Source organism: Pseudophryne corroboree, chromosome 10 (assembly GCF_028390025.1).
Source record: "Pseudophryne corroboree isolate aPseCor3 chromosome 10, aPseCor3.hap2, whole genome shotgun sequence".
In the NCBI taxonomy this organism is placed as follows: domain Eukaryota; kingdom Metazoa; phylum Chordata; class Amphibia; order Anura; family Myobatrachidae; genus Pseudophryne; species Pseudophryne corroboree.
Genome location: NC_086453.1, coordinates 373,268,008 through 373,291,593, shown reverse-complemented (window position 1 = coordinate 373,291,593; position 23,586 = coordinate 373,268,008). Strand labels below are relative to the sequence as shown.

Sequence of the window (23,586 nt, the reverse complement as noted above, 5' to 3'; positions counted from 1 at the left end):
CCAACCTCCGAAACTCCGTACTATAAACCTCAGCTGGCCGTCGCCCTTGCTTAAGAACCGTAATCTGAGCCTCGGCTGAAGCCATCTTGTCAGGGTCATCATACAAAATGCCCAGTGCCGTAAAAAAAGCATCAACACTTTTAAGCGACGGACAGTCAGGCTGTAACCCATATGCCCAGACCTGTGGGTCTCCTTGTAGCAAGGAAATCACCATGCCCACCCGCTGAATCTCCGACCCAGAAGACTGGGGCCTAAGCCTGAAATATAGCTTACAGCTCTCCTTGAAACAAAAGAACTGCGAGCGATCTCCAGAAAAACGATCCGGGAGATTTACTTTCGGCTCCTTAACCCCTGAACTTGCCGCTGCTGCTGCGGGAGCTCCGCTAGCGGCCTGCGGGGTGTTCATTTTAATGGACATCTCATTAACTTGTCGAGTCAGGACCTGCACCTGATCGACCACCTGTTGCAAAGTATTTTGAGGGGTATGCTCCATATTCCCACAAAATTTCAACAGGAGTAGGGCTGCTGAATCTGTTACGCACACCAGTGCTAACAGGAGTATACCGGTGTATGAACAGAGAGGGAAGCGAAGCAAACGAACTCACAGACAGTATAACATAACATACACAGGAGGTGATGGAATAACTAATAAACACAAAGTGAACGGGGGAAGCCCAAAGGCTCAGGAATTGGGTGACTCCCTAGTGTCAGGAATGCTCAGATGGAATAGAGCGGACAATGAAGCGATGTGTAGTGATTTCACATGTGGAGCACCTGAAATGATGTTGCTAAGAGCAACAGAAAAAACCCCAAAGGGTTACCAACGGGTGTGGGAATAAACTCCTTGGTCAGAGATAGAAATATAGACACAAGGAGAGTATCCACAATCCTAACCCCCACTTGCAGGGCACAGGTTCAGCTTACTGACACTAAACTGACACCTGGACGCCCTGCACAGTGAGGGAGGATTAAGCAAGCAGGTCTGAGAGTACAGCCGCAAACCTGCTGGGTTCACAGAATAGCAAAAGAACCCCAGCAGGTCAAACAACTGACTCCAGTCTTACTGCTAGGTCCGGATTGGCAGAATGAAGTACCGAATCCCAAGGCCTATTCGCAGTAAGCAACAAGTAAATACAAAGTCACACAGTACTAGCTAACTCTCTGGAACTGACTAACAAACAAAGATTCAGCAGCATTTGCCTAGCCTGAGAGGATGGTTTATATAGCAGGTGCTGTCCACGCCCCACTCAGACCTCACAGACTGTGAACACAAAACCAGCGCCGGATTCCCTGCCGTGCACAGAGCCTGTAACCACTACACAGTAAAAACCCGGACCGGAGTATCAGCTGCGCTCAGGTTACTTCGCTAACACTTGCCTCCCGGTTGCCATGGCGACGTGGCAGCACAGAGCAGGAGATCCTAACACCTGTCTCCCCTTACCCCAATAACTCTTCCTGTCTCCCTTTACCCCACCAACTCTTTCTGTCTCCCTTTACCCCACCAACTCTTCCTTTCTACCTTTACCCCACCAACTCTTCCTGTCTCCCTTTACCCCACCAACTCTTCCTGTCTCCCCTTACCTCAACAACTCTTCCTGTCTCCCTTAACCCCAACAACTCTTCCTGTCTCCCTTTCCCCACCAACTCTTCCTGTCTCCCTTTACCCCACCAACTCTTCCTCTCCTTTTACCCCACCAACTCTTCCTGTTTCCCTTTACCCCACCAACTCTTCCTTTCTCCCTTTACCCCAACAACTCTTCCTGCCTCCCTTTACCCCACCAACTCTTTCTGTCTCCCTTTACCCCACCAACTCTTCATTTCTCCCTTTACCCCACCAACTCTTCCTGTCTCCCTTTTCCCCAACAGCTCTTCCTGTCTCCCTTTACCCCCTCCCACTAGCCTGTAAACTCTTATCAGCGAGGTGCTTTGCACCTGATGTCTCACATCTGTCAGCCCTTCATCTATCCATTTGTACACAGGGCCTGTACGCTAATGCATTCCCAGTTGCAAATTTGTGCGCAGCTAATGTATAAAAATGCGCTAATGCTTATATTCCCCCGGTGGATTTGCAAGCCCAACCGGCTGGATACAAAGTAGCAGCGTCACTCACAGATCAGACAGCACGGCCCAAAAAACTGTTGTGACGCACCTGTGTTTTTGCCACCACTCCTCGTACCCCCCCCCCCCCCCCAAACTGGTGTTTGACTGGCAATCACTTAACAAATAAATCCTCTATGCATCCGCCGTTGCAAGACCATCGCAACACATGTGCAGTCGGCTGATAATGTCTCAACTGCGAAAACATCAGGTTTGCGCACAGCTCTGAATCAGTCCCTCTGTAATGTATATATGTCTGGTCTCGACGCGCAGCTGTCTTCACTAGAGATGAGCGGGTTCGGTTCCTCGGAATCCGAACCCGCCCGAACTTCATGTTTTTTTTCACGGGTCCGAGCGACTCGGATCTTCCCGCCTTGCTCGGTTAACCCGAGCGCGCCCGAACGTCATCATGACGCTGTCGGATTCTCGCGAGACTCGGATTCTATATAAGGAGCCGCGCGTCGCCGCCATTTTCACACGTGCATTGAGATTGATAGGGAGAGGACGTGGCTGGCGTCCTCTCCATTTAGATTAGAAGAGAGAGAGTGAGATTGATTTGAGACAGAGACACTTGATTTACTGGAGCTTAGGAGTACTGTAGAGAGTGCAGAGTTTAGTAGTGACTGACCACAGTGACCACCAGACAGTGCAGTTTTATTTAATATAATCCGTTCTCTGCCTGAAAAAAACGATACACAGTGACTCAGTCACATACCATATCTGTGTGCACTGCTCAGCCCAGTGTGCTGCATCATCTATGTATATATCTGACTGTGCTCACACAGCTTATAATTGTGGGGGAGACTGGGGAGCAGTGCCAGTTATAGGTTATAGCAGGAGCCAGGAGTACATATTATTAAAATTAAACAGTGCACACTTTTGCTGCAGGAGTGCCACTGCCAGTGTGACTGACCAGTGACCTGACCACACTGACCACCAGTATAGTTAGTAGTATACTATATTGTGATTGCCTGAAAAAGTTAAACACTCGTCGTGTGACTTGTGTGGTGTTTTTTTTTTTATTCTATAAAAAACTCATTCTGCTGACAGACAGTGTCCAGCAGGTCCGTCATTATATAATATATACCTGTCCGGCTGCAGTAGTGATATATATATATTTTTTATATCATTATTTATCATCCAGTCGCAGCAGACACAGTACGGTAGTTCACGGCTGTAGCTACCTCTGTGTCGGCACTCGGCAGTCCATCCATAATTGTATACCACCTACCCGTGGTTTTTTTTTCTTCTTTATACATACATACTACATCTCTTTATCAACCAGTCTATATTAGCAGCAGACACAGTACAGTAGTCCACGGCTGTAGCTACCTCTGTGTCGGCACTCGGCAGTCCATCCATAATTGTATACCACCTACCCGTGTTTTTTTTTTCTTCCTTCTTTATACATACATACTACATCTCTTTATCAACCAGTCTATATTAGCAGCAGACACAGTACAGTACGGTAGTCCACGGCTGTAGCTACCTCTGTGTCGGCACTCGGCAGTCCGTCCATAATTGTATACCACCTACCCGTGGTTTTTTTTTCTTTCTTCTTTATACATACATACTACATCTCTTTATCAACCAGTCTATATTAGCAGCAGACACAGTACAGTAGTCCACGGCTGTAGCTACCTCTGTGTCGGCACTCGGCAGTCCGTCCATAATTGTATACCACCTACCCGTGGTTTTTCTTTCTTTCTTCTTTATACATACATACTACATCTCATTATCAACCAGTCTATATTAGCAGCAGACACAGTACGGTAGTCCACGGCTGTAGCTACCTCTGTGTCGGCACTCGGCAGTCCATCCATAATTGTATACCACCTACCCGTGGTTTTTTTTTCTTTCTTCTTTATACATACTACATCTCATTATCATCCAGTCTATATTAGCAGCAGACACAGTACAGTACGGTAGTCCACGGCTGTAGCTACCTCTGTGTCGGCACTCGGCAGTCCGTCCATAATTGTATACCACCTACCCGTGGTTTTTTTTTCTTTCTTCTTTATACATACTACATCTCATTATCAACCAGTCTATATTAGCAGCAGACACAGTACGGTAGTCCACGGCTGTAGCTACCTCTGTGTCGGCACTCGGCAGTCCATCCATAATTGTATACCACCTACCCGTGGTTTTTTTTTCTTTCTTCTTTATACATACATACTACATCTCTTTATCAACCAGTCTATATTAGCAGCAGACACAGTACAGTAGTCCACGGCTGTAGCTACCTCTGTGTTGGCACTCGGCAGTCCGTCCATAATTGTATACCACCTACCCGTGGTTTTTTTTTTCTTTCTTCTTTATACATACTACATCTCATTATCAACCAGTCTATATTAGCAGCAGACACAGTACGGTAGTCCACGGCTGTAGCTACCTCTGTGTCGGCACTCGGCAGTCCGTCCATAATTGTATACCACCTACCCGTGGTTTTTTTTTCTTTCTTCTTTATACATACTACATCTCATTATCAACCAGTCTATATTAGCAGCAGACACAGTACGGTAGTCCACGGCTGTAGCTACCTCTGTGTCGGCACTCGGCAGTCCATCCATAATTGTATACCACCTACCCGTGGTTTTTTTTTCTTTCTTCTTTATACATACTACATCTCATTATCATCCAGTCTATATTAGCAGCAGACACAGTACAGTACGGTAGTCCACGGCTGTAGCTACCTCTGTGTCGGCACTCGGCAGTCCGTCCATAATTGTATACCACCTACCCGTGGTTTTTTTTTTTCTTTCTTCTTTATACATACTACATCTCATTATCAACCAGTCTATATTAGCAGCAGACACAGTACGGTAGTCCACGGCTGTAGCTACCTCTGTGTCGGCACTCGGCAGTCCATCCATAATTGTATACCACCTACCCGTGGTTTTTCTTTCTTCTTTATACATACATACTACATCTCTTTATCAACCAGTCTATATTAGCAGCAGACACAGTACAGTAGTCCACGGCTGTAGCTACCTCTGTGTCGGCACTCGGCAGTCCATCCATAATTGTATACCACCTACCCGTGGTTTTTTTTTCTTTCTTCTTTATACATACATACTACATCTCTTTATCAACCAGTCTATATTAGCAGCAGACACAGTACAGTAGTCCACGGCTGTAGCTACCTCTGTGTCGGCACTCGGCAGTCCATCCATAATTGTATACCACCTACCCGTGGTTTTTTTTTTTCTTCTTTATACATACATACTACATCTCTTTATCAACCAGTCTATATTAGCAGCAGACACAGTACAGTAGTCCACGGCTGTAGCTACCTCTGTGTCGGCACTCGGCAGTCCATCCATAATTGTATACCACCTACCCGTGGTTTTTTTTTCTTTCTTCTTTATACATACATACTACATCTCATTATCATCCAGTCTATATTAGCAGCAGACACAGTACAGTACAATAGTCCACGGCTGTAGCTACCTCTGTGTCGGCACTCGGCAGTCCATCCATAATTGTATACTAGTATCCATCCATCTCCATTGTTTACCTGAGGTGCCTTTTAGTTGTGCCTATTAAAATATGGAGAACAAAAATGTTGAGGTTCCAAAATTAGGGAAAGATCAAGATCCACTTCCACCTCGTGCTGAAGCTGCTGCCACTAGTCATGGCCGAGACGATGAAATGCCAGCAACGTCGTCTGCCAAGGCCGATGCCCAATGTCATAGTACAGAGCATGTCAAATCCAAAACACCAAATATCAGTAAAAAAAGGACTCCAAAACCTAAAATAAAATTGTCGGAGGAGAAGCGTAAACTTGCCAATATGCCATTTACCACACGGAGTGGCAAGGAACGGCTGAGGCCCTGGCCTATGTTCATGGCTAGTGGTTCAGCTTCACATGAGGATGGAAGCACTCAGCCTCTCGCTAGAAAACTGAAAAGACTCAAGCTGGCAAAAGCACCGCAAAGAACTGTGCGTTCTTCGAAATCCCAAATCCACAAGGAGAGTCCAATTGTGTCGGTTGCGATGCCTGACCTTCCCAACACTGGACGTGAAGAGCATGCGCCTTCCACCATTTGCACGCCCCCTGCAAGTGCTGGAAGGAGCACCCGCAGTCCAGTTCCTGATAGTCAGATTGAAGATGTCAGTGTTGAAGTACACCAGGATGAGGAGGATATGGGTGTTGCTGGCGCTGGGGAGGAAATTGACCAGGAGGATTCTGATGGTGAGGTGGTTTGTTTAAGTCAGGCACCCGGGGAGACACCTGTTGTCCGTGGGAGGAATATGGCCGTTGACATGCCTGGTGAAAATACCAAAAAAATCAGCTCTTCGGTGTGGAAGTATTTCACCAGAAATGCGGACAACATTTGTCAAGCCGTGTGTTCCCTTTGTCAAGCTGTAATAAGTAGGGGTAAGGACGTTAACCACCTCGGAACATCCTCCCTTATACGTCACCTGCAGCGCATTCATAATAAGTCAGTGACAAGTTCAAAAACTTTGGGCGACAGCGGAAGCAGTCCACTGACCAGTAAATCCCTTCCTCTTGTAACCAAGCTCACGCAAACCACCCCACCAACTCCCTCAGTGTCAATTTCCTCCTTCCCCAGGAATGCCAATAGTCCTGCAGGCCATGTCACTGGCAATTCTGACGAGTCCTCTCCTGCCTGGGATTCCTCCGATGCATCCTTGCGTGTAACGCCTACTGCTGCTGGCGCTGCTGTTGTTGCTGCTGGGAGTCGATGGTCATCCCAGAGGGGAAGTCGTAAGCCCACTTGTACTACTTCCAGTAAGCAATTGACTGTCCAACAGTCCTTTGCGAGGAAGATGAAATATCACAGCAGTCATCCTGCTGCAAAGCGGATAACTGAGGCCTTGACAACTATGTTGGTGTTAGACGTGCGTCCGGTATCCGCCGTTAGTTCACAGGGAACTAGACAATTTATTGAGGCAGTGTGCCCCCGTTACCAAATACCATCTAGGTTCCACTTCTGTAGGCAGGCGATACCGAGAATGTACACGGACGTCAGAAAAAGACTCACCAGTGTCCTAAAAAATGCAGTTGTACCCAATGTCCACTTAACCACGGACATGTGGACAAGTGGAGCAGGGCAGGGTCCAGACTATATGACTGTGACAGCCCACTGGGTAGATGTATGGACTCCCGCCGCAAGAACAGCAGCGGCGGCACCAGTAGCAGCATCTCGCAAACGCCAACTCTTTCCTAGGCAGGCTACGCTTTGTATCACCGCTTTCCAGAATACGCACACAGCTAAAAACCTCTTACGGCAACTGAGGAAGATCATCGCAGAATGGCTTACCCCAATTGGACTCTCCTGTGGATTTGTGGCATCGGACAACGCCAGCAATATTGTGTGTGCATTAAATATGGGCAAATTCCAGCACGTCCCATGTTTTGCACATACCTTGAATTTGGTGGTGCAGAATTTTTAAAAAAACGACAGGGGCGTGCAAGAGATGCTGTCGGTGGCCAGAAGAATTGCGGGACACTTTCGGCGTACAGGCACCACGTACAGAAGACTGGAGCACCACCAAAAACTACTGAACCTGCCCTGCCATCATCTGAAGCAAGAAGTGGTAACGAGGTGGAATTCAACCCTCTATATGCTTCAGAGGTTGGAGGAGCAGCAAAAGGCCATTCAAGCCTATACAATTGAGCACGATATAGGAGGTGGAATGCACCTGTCTCAAGTGCAGTGGAGAATGATTTCAACGTTGTGCAAGGTTCTGATGCCCTTTGAACTTGCCACACGTGAAGTCAGTTCAGACACTGCCAGCCTGAGTCAGGTCATTCCCCTCATCAGGCTTTTGCAGAAGAAGCTGGAGACATTGAAGGAGGAGCTAACACGGAGCGATTCCGCTAGGCATGTGGGACTTGTGGATGGAGCCCTTAATTCGCTTAACAAGGATTCACGGGTGGTCAATCTGTTGAAATCAGAGCACTACATTTTGGCCACCGTGCTCGATCCTAGATTTAAAACCTACCTTGGATCTCTCTTTCCGGCAGACACAAGTCTGCTGGGGTTGAAAGACCTGCTGGTGAGAAAATTGTCAAGTCAAGCGGAACGCGACCTGTCAACATCTCCTCCTTCACATTCTCCCGCAACTGGGGGTGCGAGGAAAAGGCTCAGAATTCCGAGCCCACCCGCTGGCGGTGATGCAGGGCAGTCTGGAGCGACTGTTGATGCTGACATCTGGTCCGGACTGAAGGACCTGACAACGATTACGGACATGTCGTCTACTGTCACTGCATATGATTCTCTCAACATTGAAAGAATGGTGGAGGATTATATGAGTGACCGCATCCAAGTAGGCACGTCACACAGTCCGTACTTATACTGGCAGGAAAAAGAGGCAATTTGGAGGCCCTTGCACAAACTGGCTTTATTCTACCTAAGTTGCCCTCCCACAAGTGTGTACTCCGAAAGAGTGTTTAGTGCCGCCGCTCACCTTGTCAGCAATCGGCGTACGAGGTTACATCCAGAAAATGTGGAGAAGATGATGTTCATTAAAATGAATTATAATCAATTCCTCCGCGGAGACATTGACCAGCAGCAATTGCCTCCACAAAGTACACAGGGAGCTGAGATGGTGGATTCCAGTGGGGACGAATTGATAATCTGTGAGGAGGGGGATGTACACGGTGATATATCGGAGGATGATGATGAGGTGGACATCTTGCCTCTGTAGAGCCAGTTTGTGCAAGGAGAGATTAATTGCTTCTTTTTTGGGGGGGGTCCAAACCAACCCGTCATGTCAGTCACAGTCGTGTGGCAGACCCTGTCACTGAAATGATGGGTTGGTTAAAGTGTGCATGTCCTGTTTATACAACATAAGGGTGGGTGGGAGGGCCCAAGGACAATTCCATCTTGCACCTCTTTTTTCTTTTCTTTTTCTTTGCGTCATGTGCTGTTTGGGGAGGGTTTTTTTGGAAGGGCCATCCTGCGTGACACTGCAGTGCCACTCCTAGATGGGCCCGGTGTTTGTGTCGGCCACTAGGGTCGCTTATCTTACTCACACAGTCAGCTACCTCATTGCGCCTCTTTTTTTCTTTGCGTCATGTGCTGTTTGGGGAGGGTTTTTTGGAAGGGCCATCCTGCGTGACACTGCAGTGCCACTCCTAGATGGGCCCGGTGTTTGTGTCGGCCACTAGGGTCGCTTATCTTACTCACACAGTCAGCTACCTCATTGCGCCTCTTTTTTTCTTTGCGTCATGTGCTGTTTGGGGAGGGTTTTTTGGAAGGGCCATCCTGCGTGACACTGCAGTGCCACTCCTAGATGGGCCCGGTGTTTGTGTCGGCCACTAGGGTCGCTTATCTTACTCACACAGTCAGCTACCTCATTGCGCCTCTTTTTTTCTTTGCGTCATGTGCTGTTTGGGGAGGGTTTTTTGGAAGGGCCATCCTGCGTGACACTGCAGTGCCACTCCTAGATGGGCCCGGTGTTTGTGTCGGCCACTAGGGTCGCTTATCTTACTCACACAGTCAGCTACCTCATTGCGCCTCTTTTTTTCTTTGCGTCATGTGCTGTTTGGGGAGGGTTTTTTGGAAGGGACATCCTGCGTGACACTGCAGTGCCACTCCTAGATGGGCCCGGTGTTTGTGTCGGCCACTAGGGTCGCTTATCTTACTCACACAGCTACCTCATTGCGCCTCTTTTTTTCTTTGCGTCATGTGCTGTTTGGGGAGGGTTTTTTGGAAGGGACATCCTGCGTGACACTGCAGTGCCACTCCTAGATGGGCCCGGTGTTTGTGTCGGCCACTAGGGTCGCTTATCTTACTCACACAGCGACCTCGGTGCAAATTTTAGGACTAAAAATAATATTGTGAGGTGTGAGGTATTCAGAATAGACTGAAAATGAGTGTAAATTATGGTTTTTGAGGTTAATAATACTTTGGGATCAAAATGACCCCCAAATTCTATGATTTAAGCTGTTTTTTTAGTGTTTTTTGAAAAAAACACCCGAATCCAAAACACACCCGAATCCGACAAAAAAAATTCGGTGAGGTTTTGCCAAAACGCGGTCGAACCCAAAACACGGCCGCGGAACCGAACCCAAAACCAAAACACAAAACCCGAAAAATTTCCGGCGCTCATCTCTAGTCTTCACATGACTTGTATATTCATGTTTGCTTTGCTTTGTTTGTTCTGTTTGCGTCCTTGCCTGTCTGGCGCAGCGGAACGCGTGGCGCCTTATAAATAATCTCTGATGGTGGTAGCCTGCGCCTTATTTCATGTTCTATTACATTCTATATCACATGATACTTTTAGTAGTGAAAATGAATGGCCTCTGTATCAGCTCCCATACGTGTTGTTTTTGTTTTAGGAAGACAGTAGCTGGCCGGCCTGTGGTTGGGAGGCCTCTGTGCTGGACAATGTTTTCCCAGCCACAAATCATCCCGTGAATGAGACAGGGAGTGGGGCGGACTCTGAACACCCTTTCACTGGGGCGGACTCTGAACACCCTTTCACTGCTTTGGGCTTTTCAGGAGAACCATGCGGCTGAGAACACTTTCAGTGAGGATCTATGGGGGGTAATTCAGACCTGATCGCTAGGTTGCGTTCTCGCACACCGGGCGATCAGATCTGAACTGTGCATGCGTATGCACCGCAATGTGCAGGCGCGACGAACCGCAGCACCGGGATGGTGCGAAAAAAGCGATCGCATGGTGATTGACAGGAAGAGGACATTTTTGGGTGGCAACTGACTGTTTTACAGAAGTGTCCGGAAAAACGCAGGAGGGACCCGGCGTTTTCAGGGCAGGTGTGTGACGTCAGCTCCGGCTCCGATCAGCAGCAAACAATCGCAGCGGCAGAGTAAGTCCTGGGATGCGCAAGTTTGTGCAGCTCTGCTACAAAAGCGATCGCACACCTGCACAGCACTTTACTCCTCCCCCTGTAGGCGGCGACTACCTGATCGCAGGGCTGCAAAAAATGCAGCCCAGCGATCAGGTCTGAATTACCCCCTATATTCCTGTACGATGTCCAACTGGTAGCATCAGGGTCTTCAGACCAGGTGTGGAGCATTGGGTCGACCCTAACTAGGTCGACAGTCATTAGGTCGACCACTATTGGTTGACAGTGACTAGGTCGACACCTGGAATAGGTCGACACAGAAAAGGTCGACATAAGTGGGGTTTTTTTTCTCATTTTCTTCGTAAAGTGACCGCGAACCCCAATTAGTGCACCGTGTCCCCCCGCTGCCGCTGCGCTCTGTACAGGTTACTATTCCCAATCGTAGTCCACGTGGATAGTAAAGTGAGAAAAAGTTTTTGTAAATTTTTTTTTTTACCTCAAGTTGACCTTTTCATGTTTTGACCTTTGCTATGTCGACGTACTGACCATGTTGACCTAATGCCTGTCGACGTAAGTGTGGAATGGCTGCATAGGCCCCACTATAGGTGGAACCGCAGAGGGAGAAGGCTACTGATTGTTTTATCAGCTTACCCCTTATTCCAGTGTAATGGATGCCTGCCAGTGTTACAGAACCATAAACCACTAATACTATATTGAGTTTATATACAGCTGATGTGGTGGAGGCGATGACTCTGTGGGGGTAATTCAGACCCGATCGCTGGGCTGCGATTTTTGCAGCGCTGCGATCAGATAGTCGCCGCCTATAGGGGAGTGTATTTTCGCTTTGCAAGTGTGTGATCGCATGTGCAGCCGAGCGGTACAAAAATGTTTTGTGCGGTTTCTGAGTTGCCCAGGACTTACTCAGCCGCTGCGATCACTTCAGCCTGTCCGGGACCGGAATTGACGTCAGACACCCGTCCTGCAAACGCTTGGACACACCTGCGTTTTTCCAACCACTCCCAGAAATCGGTCAGTTGTCACCCACAAACGCCTTCCTCCTGTCAATCTCCTTGCGATCGGATCTTTCGCACAAAGCCGTCGCTGCCCGGCGATCCCCGTTGTTGAGGTCCGACGCCCCTGCGCATTGTGGTGCATACGCATGCGCAGTTCAGATCTGAGAAAACGCAGCCTAGTGATCAGGTCTGAATTAGGCCCTGTGTCTCTGTGACAAAGAGGAAGAAGTGATGCAGCAGTTAAATGGTCGCCGTGAAGAGACATACTGTATGGGGATAGGGGGCAGAAGAGCAGGATGTGGACACAAGTCAGAAGAACAACAGGGGTCCTTGCCTGCGAGAAACAAGAAGAGACTGACAAGATGGAATAGGCAGAAGAGGCGACACAGAAGATCAGAGGCACACTCACCTGATGGGGGGGTGATAATCACAGAGGGGTCTAGGGCTGCAGGTGGGATCAGCACTGGAGAGAGCTATGGAGGTTAGAGCAACAGGTAGTGATAACCCTGCTGATACAGGGAGAGGCTGCTTGCACATAGGTGCATTCACCTGACTGCAGGAATCAAAGCACTAACAGCTAAAGAAGAAAGGGCAATGAGCTGTACTGCTGGCGAAATTGTGTCTTTCTGCCAGCGAATGGGATTATTTCTTCTTCAATGGTATCTGCCACCAATAACACTGCATAGCCAGAGGTGACCCGACCATTAGTAAGAGTCTACTGCTTCTCGTGGGGAAGACTGGCATTCTCGCTACATCCTTATACAGCAGCGGCAGTACTTGCACTGCTGCAATACCGGTTCTGTTATGATAATAGAGTTGATGGGGGGAAGGGGGGTAGTTGAGAAAACATTTGAGGGGTGGTGGTTGAGAGAGGCATAGGAATCTCTATATGTAGATCAGCACTGTATATATATATATATATATATATATATATACTTGCACTGCTGCAATACCGGTTCTGTTATGATGATACATTTGATGGGGGGGAAAGGGGGTAGTTGAGAAAACATTTGAGGGGGGGTGGTTGAGAGAGGCATTGGAATCTCTATATGTAGATCAGCACTGTATATATATATATATATATATATATATCCCTGTAAGTTAGGGCTAGCGGCATTGTAGTGGGTATTTAGTTGGATAAGTATGTCTGCATTTGTACATGCACATATTTGCTGATCTGTAACGCAGGGACATTACAATGTGTAGCGTAAGACAGCGCCAATTATTTCTGTGCCCAGTGACTTCCGCTCCACAACATCTGGGGACCCTTTTCCAGTATTCTCCGAATTTCTCGGCTTTTATGACAGGACAATGAATTTATTGCATACATTACATTACATGAATATGACTTGCACGCTTCCTCCCCTGTATTTTGGATTGTGTGGGGGTTTCTTTTGTAGGATAATGTTATATTGGTGAAAATAAAGCAGAAAAACAAGCTAGAACCCCAGCAGAACTTGAGAACAAAGGACAGAAGCGGCTCTATTCAGCAGACGCTGGCACACAACACCAAGCAGTACTAAGGGGACGTGCCCAGCGTGGATAAAACATGTTTATCATCCCTGGGGACCAGACCAAGATGAAGAGGGAGCGAGTGGGCGAAGTGCGGACTCTCAGCTCCCCGTCCTTCCTTCACCTGCTCTGGCTGCTGGCTGTGTACACAGGTGAGACGTAGAGGTCTGCCTCATATATATCTCCAGGTACAGATCTCAGGATACCAGGCTATCTGGGGCATATTGTCAGATCTCTGCAGAAGTTGTTCCAGACCAGAATGTTCTCATATTCTCATGTAGTTATGTAACCACTGGTGCTATTTTGGAATGATATGAAACGTGCATCCTTGTGGAACTTTTAATGCACCGATAAGTTATAGGACCCACAGAGATGTCATCACCACTAATACTTTTCAGCTGCTAGTACTGTCATTCTAATAATGCAATAATAGAGACAATAGAATATTATTATCTATTTATACTCTTATTGGGGGTCATTCTGAGTTGGTCGCTCGCTAGCAGTTTTTAGCAGCTGTGCAAACGCATTGTCGCCGCCCACCGGGGGGTGTATTTTCGCTTTGCAGAAGTGTGAACGCCTGTGCAGCAGAGCGCCTGCAACAACATTTTGTGCAAAACATGACCAGCCCTGGACTTACTCTTCCTGTGCGATGAATCCAACGTTGGACAGTTGGCTTTTGACGTCACACACCCGCCCAGCATTCACCCAGCCACGCCTGCATTTTCACTGACACGCCTGCGTTTTTCTAAGCACTCCCTGTAAACGCTCAGTTGACACCCAGAAACGCCCCTTTCCTGTCAATCTTCTTGCGGCCGCCAGTGCAAATGAAAACGTCGCTAGAACCTGTGCAAAACTACAATGGACGTTGTAACCGTACGTCGCGCGTGTGCATTGCGGTGCATACGCATGCGCAGAAGTGCCGTTTTTTAGCCTCATCGCTGCGCTGCGAACAACGGCAGCTAGCGATCAACTTGGAATGACCCCCATTCTTAGGTATAGTGATAATAGGAGCCACGCAGGTCTTATATCAAAGTGTTTGTAGAATGACAATGCCACGTCTTCAGTGCAGAATGGGAGTCATTCATTATTACAGTACGGATAGTAATAGCATCTTGTGTGCTACAGAAAGCACCTGAAATGTTCCCAGGGATCCACGCAGAATCTAGATGGATAGGAGGTGATCATGGGGAAATGCCGGGATTCCAGTCTGTAAGACAGGAGGAAGGAATCATATTCACGTTATGGGAACTTTTACCTACAAATCGGTGAATATTGTATACGAGTTCCTAATATTATACTAACATGTTATATATACTGTACTTACTGGTACTGTAATAATGTATTATACTAACATGTTATATATACTGTACTTACTGGTACTGTAATAATGTAGTATACTAACATGTTATATATACTGTACTTACTGGTACTGTAATAATGTATTATACTAACATGTTATATATACTGTACTTACTGGTACTGTAATAATGTATTATACTAACATGTTATATATGCTGTACTTACTGGTACTGTAATAATGTATTATACTAACATGTTATATATACTGTACTTACCGGTATTGTAATAATGTATTATACTAACATGTTATATATACTGTACTTACCGGTACTGTAATAATGTATTATACTAACATGTTATATATACTGTACTTACCGGTACTGTAATAATGTATTATACTAACATGTTATATATACTGTACTTACCGGTACTGTAATAATGTATTATACTAACATGTTATATATACTGTACTTACTGGTACTGTAATAATGTATTATACTAACATGTTATATATACTGTACTTACTGGTACTGTAATAATGTATTATACTAACATGTTATATATGCTGTACTTACTGGTACTGTAATAATGTATTATACTAACATGTTATATATACTGTACTTACCGGTATTGTAATAATGTATTATACTAACATGTTATATATACTGTACTTACCGGTACTGTAATAATGTATTATACTAACATGTTATATATACTGTACTTACCGGTACTGTAATAATGTATTATACTAACATGTTATATATACTGTACTTATCGGTACTGTAATAATGTATTATACTAACATGTTATATATACTGTACTTACTGGTACTGTAATAATGTATTATACTAACATGTTATATATACTGTACTTACCGGTACTGTAATAATGTATTATACTAACATGTTATATATACTGTACTTACCGGTACTGTAATAATGTATTATACTAACATGTTATATATACTGTACTTACTGGTACTGTAATAATGTACACTGCTCTAAAGGCATGATCCAGGGATGGATGCAATGACGGTGCTGTATACAATGGAGGGATTTTTTGGCAATGCGCATAAGTTGCACTGCATATGTGATACGATGGTCTTCCGTCACTGGTTGCAGTGCGGATTTAGGGCATAATTCAGACCTAATCGTAGCAGCAAAAACTTTCTCTAATGGCCAAAACCATGTGCACTGCAGGTGGGACAGATGTAACATGTGCAGAGAGAGTTAGATTTGGGTGGGTTATTGTTTCTGTGCAGGGTAAATACTGGCTGCTTTATTTTTACACTGCAATTTAGATTTCAGTTTGAACACACTGCACCCAAATCTAACTCTGCACATGTTACATCTGCCCCACCTGCACTGCACATGGGGGGTAATTCTGAGTTGATTGCAGCAGGAACTTTGTCAGCAGTTGGGCAAAACCATGTGCACTGCAGGGGGGGCAGATATAACACGTGCAGAGAGAGTTAGATTTGGGTGGGGTGTATTCAAAGTAAATTGCAGTGTAAAAATAAAGCAGCCAGTATTTACCCTGCACAGAAACAATATAACCCACCCAAATCTATCTCTCTCTGCACATGTTATATCTGTCCCACCTGCAGTGCACATGGGCCCTCATTCCGAGTTGTTCGCTCGCAAGGCGAATGTAGCAGAGTTACACACGCTAAGCCGCCGCCTACTGGGAGTGAATCTAAACTTCTTAAATGTGCGACCGATGTATGCGCATTTTTGCGATCAAAAACGAGTTAGCAGTTTCTGAGTAACTCCAGACTTACTCTGCCTGTGCGATCAGTTCAGTGCTTTTCGGTCCCGGCTGACGTCAGAAACACACCCAGCGTTCGGCCAAGCACTCCCACCGTTTCTCCAGACACGCCTGCGTTTTTTCCGGAAACGGTAGCGTTTCCAGCCACACGCCCCTAAAACGCCATACATCCGCCCAGTAACACCCATTTCCTGTCAATCACAATGCGATCGCCGGAGCGATGAAAAAGCCGTGAGTAAAATTACTTTCTTCATAGTAAAGTTACTTGGCGCATGCGCAGTGCGAACATTACGCATGCGCACTAAGAGAATTCTCACTGCGATGCGATGAAAAATACCGAGCGAACAACTCGGAATGAGGGCCATGGTTTTGCCCAATTGCTAACAAACTTGCTGCTGCGATCAACTCAGAATTACCCCCCATGGTTTTGCTCAATTGCTAACTTTTTTTGGTTTACTAACAACTCTGAATAACCCCCTCTGTCAGTAAATTGGCTGTATGTTGTGCAACAGAACTGTACGGCCGCTCTTCTACACTAGCACAGGAAGCCATTTATTATGACGCTCAAATAGTGCAATGCAGAATGCAATACTAACCCGGCATGCATCACTATTTGCACAAGTGCTCCAGTATTTGTGCCAAAGTGCCCAGGCAAGTTGCTGCGATTTCATGTCCCCGACAGCGATTATGAAATGAGATAGAGGGGTGGAGTGGACACAATTCTAGGGAAGTTTGTTGTTGTACGGGGGTAAGGGTTGCAAAAGCTGGTGTTTCTAGAGAGAGGAAAGTATTATTATTATTATTATCCTTTATTTATATGGCGCCACAAGGGTTCTGCAGCGCCCAATTACAGAGTACATAATCAAATAATCAAAACAGGAAAACAGCAACTTACAGTTGATGACAGTATAGGACAAGTACAGGGTAAATAAACATAGTAACATCAGCAGATGACACTGGAATAAGTATCAGGTGGCAGAAGACTGCTGGATGTGGTACAGCTGAAGATTATTAAAGTAAGAAAGGAGAAGCACATGAGGGAAGAGGGCCCTGCTCGTGAGAGCTTACATTCTAAAGTATGCCTGTTGCTGTGTGCTGGGTGCGATATCCAGGTGCTCCGCTGCAAACTTGGAAAGGAAGGGTCATTATAATGTAGTCTGAGTACAGTCAGGGTGTGTCTGCGTAATGGTGAACACACTGGGATTGGGACACAGACCTCTGAGAAAACCACAAGATTTCCAGGTGATCTAGGACAGGATGCTGAATAATGACAGTCACCAGCAGGCCACCTGATTATAAGGATGCAGTGTCACCAGCAGACCACCTGATTATAAGTATGCAGTGTCACCAGCAGACCACCTGATTATAAGGATGCAGTGACACCGCTGATGCTGATTGGTGCTTTCTTCGTCACATTGGTACAGTATATATTATTCTTTAGTGATTGTGTTCAGTGGCGCACCCAGGGGGGGTTTCCGAGCACCCAGAAACTCCCCTCCACCCAAAAAAGAAAAAAAAAATTTTTTTTTTTTGCTGCATGAGTATTATTAATGGCTGTCTAGCGTCCTCTGCAGCCTGCTTTCTTCCTGGTGGCACTTGTAAGTGCTTAATAAAAGTTTACTTTATTTTAATTATAGTACATATATATCCATGTGCAATTTGTGCATACATATTATACACATGTATATACATACATACATACATATAAACACACAAACATAAGATATATATACATGCATATATATACGTGTACTGTATGTGTATATATATATATATATATATATATGTTTAATATGCTATGTGTATATGTGTATATGTATATAAATATATACATAGGTGTATATACGGTATATATATATGTGTAGATATGTATATATATATATATATATATATATATATACACAGACACACTAGTTTTACGGACCCAGCATATACTGGGTCACCTCAGTCCCCACCCCCGTGCTTGGCTCCACCCAGTTCTGGAAACCCCCCCCATGCAAATCCTGCGTTTGCCACTGGTGTTTGATTAGTTAAGCCTGATTGTGAGTCTGACGCAGTGGAGAACGTCGTTGAGTCTTTTCTTACAGTTGCAGTTGTGCGACTTTATGCCAAGGAAACACCCGTACGTTTCTGCTACTGTGCCTCTATCTCTGATCTGTGACTGTAGTAACAACATCATGGCGCATGCGCAATGCAGCTTGGACGCATGTGCAGACGGGAAAACATCGCTCCACATCGCAGCTGCATCCGACTCAGGATAAGACCCTGAATATTTACAAACGTCTATAAACATGAGCGCAGCATAAACCTGGTGCTTATGCTACTGGTACCAACCTGCGCATTTCTTGCCATAGTTGCCGCTTGGCATATACACACAATCGCTACTTATTTAATAAACGCGAATGCAGTTAAATCTGCATCTCCATAGTAACTCACTATGACAGAACCGTAGATGACTCAGTTATTGCAGACGGTAATGGATGGCACGCTGCGTGGTCTCGGCTGCAGGGAGAGTCTCTAGGCTGTGCCCATTGAGCGGAGTCACTGGTGCAGGAAGAGTTATTCACACACTATACTGGTGATTTCTTATTACAAAACAATTGTGTTCAGTCCCAAAAGCAGAGGGGAGGTGACTGGCTCTGTCCCTGTTCTGCCAGCAATCTGTATATCTCACCTCCAGGGTCGGACTGGCCCACAGGGGAACAGGGGAACCCCCCCGGTGGGCCCTACTGCCCGGAGGCCCTCCTCCTCCTCTAGGGAAGAGGTTCCAGACTCTGCACTTGAATTATACATTATGCATATGTTCCATTATAATGCACAGGACTATGGTGTATTCTCTATCATGCATTGCTGTTATTAATCTGCTACATTATCATGCATGCACTCGCAATATTGACTGTACAGTATATATATCAAGGGCCCAGCCCATGCAGTCGCTAATGGTTATGTAAACCAATGTGGTGGCTGGCCACAACCCTATGCATGGGCCCCTAACACTGCATTCCCCCGGTAGGCCCTTCATGCTCCAGTCTGACATATGTATAAAATATAATTCAAGTGCACAGTCTGGACCAGGATCCCTAGAGAAGGAGGTGGGACCCCAGCTTCCAGACCTTCACCACCAAGACTGTCTTCCTCATCGTGTCTTCTCTTGCAGATCTCGTTGAGGTTGTCAACATCACCAGCCACATCCAACACATCCATGGTACATACGGCAAGTCGGCACTTCTCTCTGTCCAGTACAGCAGTGGGAGCAGCGATAAACCAGTGGTGAAATGGCAAGTGAAGAGGGAGAAGGCCATAACGGTGGTGCAGTCCGTCGGCACGGAAATCATAGGGAATTTGCGCGTGGACTACAAAGATCGGATACAAATCTTTGAGAATGGCTCACTCCTGATCAGCAACCTCCTCCTGTCGGACGAGGGGACCTATGAAGTGGAGATCTCCATCACTGATGACACCTTCACTGGAGAAAAGTCCATCAGCCTCACTGTGGATGGTAGGTGTCTCATCTCACCACTGCTCTCTTTATGCCGAGCACTGTGGGACTATTCGTTTTATAAGTGAGAGAATGTAGAGTCCATTCTGCAGGGTTGCACTGGACAGGAGATTCTCAATGCAGCTCTTCAGTGTGAAGCACATGTTAGCTCACTTCCCAATCACTTAGCTTACTGGTAACAGTGCATTTTACAGTCTCACCAACACAGCTTAGGCCTACAGTACATGGGAGGTACAGTCCTGTGTGTCTCTAACCTCACACAACCTACAGAGGCCTACAGTATATGGGAGGTACAGTCCTGTGTGTCTCTAACCTCACACAACCTAGACAGGCCTACAGTACATGGGAGATACAGTCCTGTGTGTCTCTAACCTCACACAACCTAGACAGGCCTACAGTGCATGGGAGGTACAGTCCTGTGTGTCTCTAACCTCACACAACCTACACAGGCCTACAGTATATTGGAGGTACAGTCCTGTGTGTCTCTCACCTCCCACAACCTACACAGGCCTACAGTATATTGGAGGTACAGTCCTGTGTGTCTCTAACCTCACGCAACCTACACAGGCCTACAGTGCATGGGAGGTACAGACCTGTGTGTCTCTTACCTCACACAACCTACACAGGCCTACAGTACATGGGAGATACAGTCCTGTGTGTCTCTAACCTCACACAACCTACACAGGCCTACAGTACATGGGAGGTACAGTCCTGTGTGTCTCTAACATCACACAACCTACACAGGCCTACAGTATATGGGAGGTACAGTCCTGTGTGTCTCTAACCTCACACAACCTACACAGGCCTACAGTATATGGGAGGTACAGTCCTGTGTGTCTCTAACCTCACACAACCTACACAGGCCTACAGTATATGGGAGGTACAGTCCTGTGTGTTTCTAACCTCACACAACCTACACAGGCCTACAGTATATGGGAGGTACAGTCCTGTGTGTCTCTAACCTCACACAATCTACACAGGCCTACAGTATATGGGAAGTACAGTCCTGTGCGCCTCTGACCTCACACAACCTACACAGGCCTACAGTACATGGGAGGTACAGTCCTGTGTGTCTCTAACCACACACAACCTACACCGGCCTACAGTACATGGAAGATACAGTCCTGTGTGTCTCTAACCTCACACACCCTACACAGGCCTACAGTACATGGGAGGTACAGTCCTGTATGCCTCTAACTTCACACAACCTACACAGGCCTACAGTACATGGGAGGTACAGTCCTGTGTGTCTCTAACCTCACATGACCTACATGGGGGATTCAGTCCTGTGTGTCTCTAACCTCACACAACCTACACAGGCCTACAGTACATGGAAGATACAGTCCTGTGTGTCTCTAACCTCACACAACCTACACAGGCCTACAGTACATGGGAGGTACAGTCCTGTGCGCCTCTGACCTCACACAACCTACACAGGCCTACAGTACATGGGAGGTACAGTCCTGTGTGTCTCTAACCACACACAACCTACACCGGCCTACAGTACATGGGGAGGTACAGTCCTGTGTGTCTCTAACCTCACACGACCTACACAGGCCTACAGTACATGGGAGGTACAGTGCTGTGTGTCTCTAACCTCACACGACCTACACGGGGGATACAGTCATGTGTGTCTCTAACCTTGCACGATCTACACAGGCCTACAGTACATGGGAGGTACAGTCCTGTGTGTCTCTAACCACACACAACCTACACAGGCCTACAGTACATGGGAGATACAGTCCTGTGTGTCTCTAACCTCACACAACCTACACAGGCCTACAGTATATGGGAGGTACAGTCCTGTGTGTCTATAACCTCACACAACCTACACAGGCCTACAGTACATAGGAGGTACAGTGCTGTGTGTCTCTAACCTCACACAACCTACACAGGCCTACAGTACATGGAAGATACAGTCCTGTGTGTCTCTAACCTCACACAACCTACACAGGCCTACAGTACATGGGAGGTACAGTCCTGTGTGTCTCTAACCTCACACAACCTACACAGGCCTACAGTATATGGGAGGTACAGTCCTGTGTGTCTCTAACCACACACAACCTACACCGGCCTACAGTACATGGGAGGTACAGTCCTGTGTGTCTCTAACCTCACACACCCTACACAGGCCTACAGTACATGGGAGGTACAGTCCTGTGTGTCTCTAACAACACACAACCTACACAGGCCTACAGTATATGGGAGGTACAGTCCAGTGTGTCTCTAACCTTGCACGATCTACACAGGCCTACAGTACATGGGAGGTACAGTGCTGTGTGTCTCTTACCTCACACACCCTACACAGGCCTACAGTAAATGGGAGATACAGTCTTGTGTGTCTCTAACCTCACACGACCTACATGGGGAGGTACAGTCCTGTATGTCTTTAACCTCACACAACCTACACAGGCCTACAGTACATGGGAGATACAGTCCTGTGTGTCTCTAATCACACACGACCTACATGGGGAGGTACAGTCCTGTGTGTCTCTTACCTCACACACCCTACACAGGCCTACAGTAAATGGGAGATACAGTCTTGTGTGTCTCTAACCTCACACGACCTACATGGGGAGGTACAGTCCTGTATGTCTTTAACCTCACACAATCTACACAGGCCTACAGTACATGCGAGATACAGTCCTGTGTGTCTCTAACCTCACACGACCTACATGGGGAGTTACATTCCTGTGGGTCTCTTACCTCACACAACCTACACAGTCCTACAGTACATGGGAGGTACAGTCCTGTGTGTCTCTTTCCTCACACAACCTACACAGGCCTACAGTACATGGGAGGTACAGTCTTGTGTGTCTCTAACCTCATACAACCTACACAGGCCTACAGTACATGGGAGGTACAATCCTGTGTGTCTCTAACCTCACACAACCTACACAGGCCTACAGTACATGGGAGACACAGTCCTGTGTGTGTCTCTAACCTCACACGACCTACATGGGAGGCACAGTCCCGTGTGTCTCTAACCTCACACGACCTACACGGGGAGGTACATTCCCGTATGTCTCTTACCTCACACAACTTCCACAGGCCTGCAGTACATGGGAGGTACAGTGTTGTGTGTCTCTAACCTCACACAACCTACATAGGCCTACAGTACATGGGAGGTACAGTCCTGTGTGTTCTCACCTCACACGACCTACATGGGGAGATGCAGTCCTGTGTGTGTCTCACCTCACACAACGATGTTCCGATGGTCGCGATGTTCCCGATCGATGTTTTGATGTTTGGGGGGGAAATATTTTACACAAAAAATCAAAAAAATATATATTTTTTCCTTTTTTTTTAACTAAAATCATTTGGGATAGGGTTAAAGTCATGTTCTTCACCTAATTCACTCATAAAAAAACCCGACAATTTCGGAGCGTTTTTTTGCGAAATAAATCGTCAGTTAAGTGGTTAAACCCTGCTTAATGTTTAACTCAAAACATAGAGACAGATCGATTGATATATTCCTGACCTCGTCAGAAAGTAGGCATTTATATAGCTTATAGCTTATGTGATAACAGTATGTTATTGCTGGCATATTACAGAGGAAGATAAATAATACTCCACTGCCCGATAGTTTCCAGCAACGTTAAGAGTCAGTTT

General features: G+C 46.5%; 1 protein-coding gene across 1 annotated transcript in view; it reads left to right on the top strand.

Annotated features, from left to right (window-relative positions):
• Positions 1–13,370: 13,370 nt before the first annotated feature.
• Positions 13,371–23,586, top strand: part of HEPACAM (hepatic and glial cell adhesion molecule) — a 182,609-nt gene continuing 172,393 nt past the window's right edge. The window contains exons 1-2 of the mRNA XM_063943754.1: positions 13,371–13,561; positions 19,633–19,974. Of these exons, the coding sequence (XP_063799824.1) occupies positions 13,447–13,561; positions 19,633–19,974 (457 nt within the window). The 5' untranslated portion in view covers positions 13,371–13,446. The remainder of the gene's footprint in view (positions 13,562–19,632; positions 19,975–23,586) is intronic.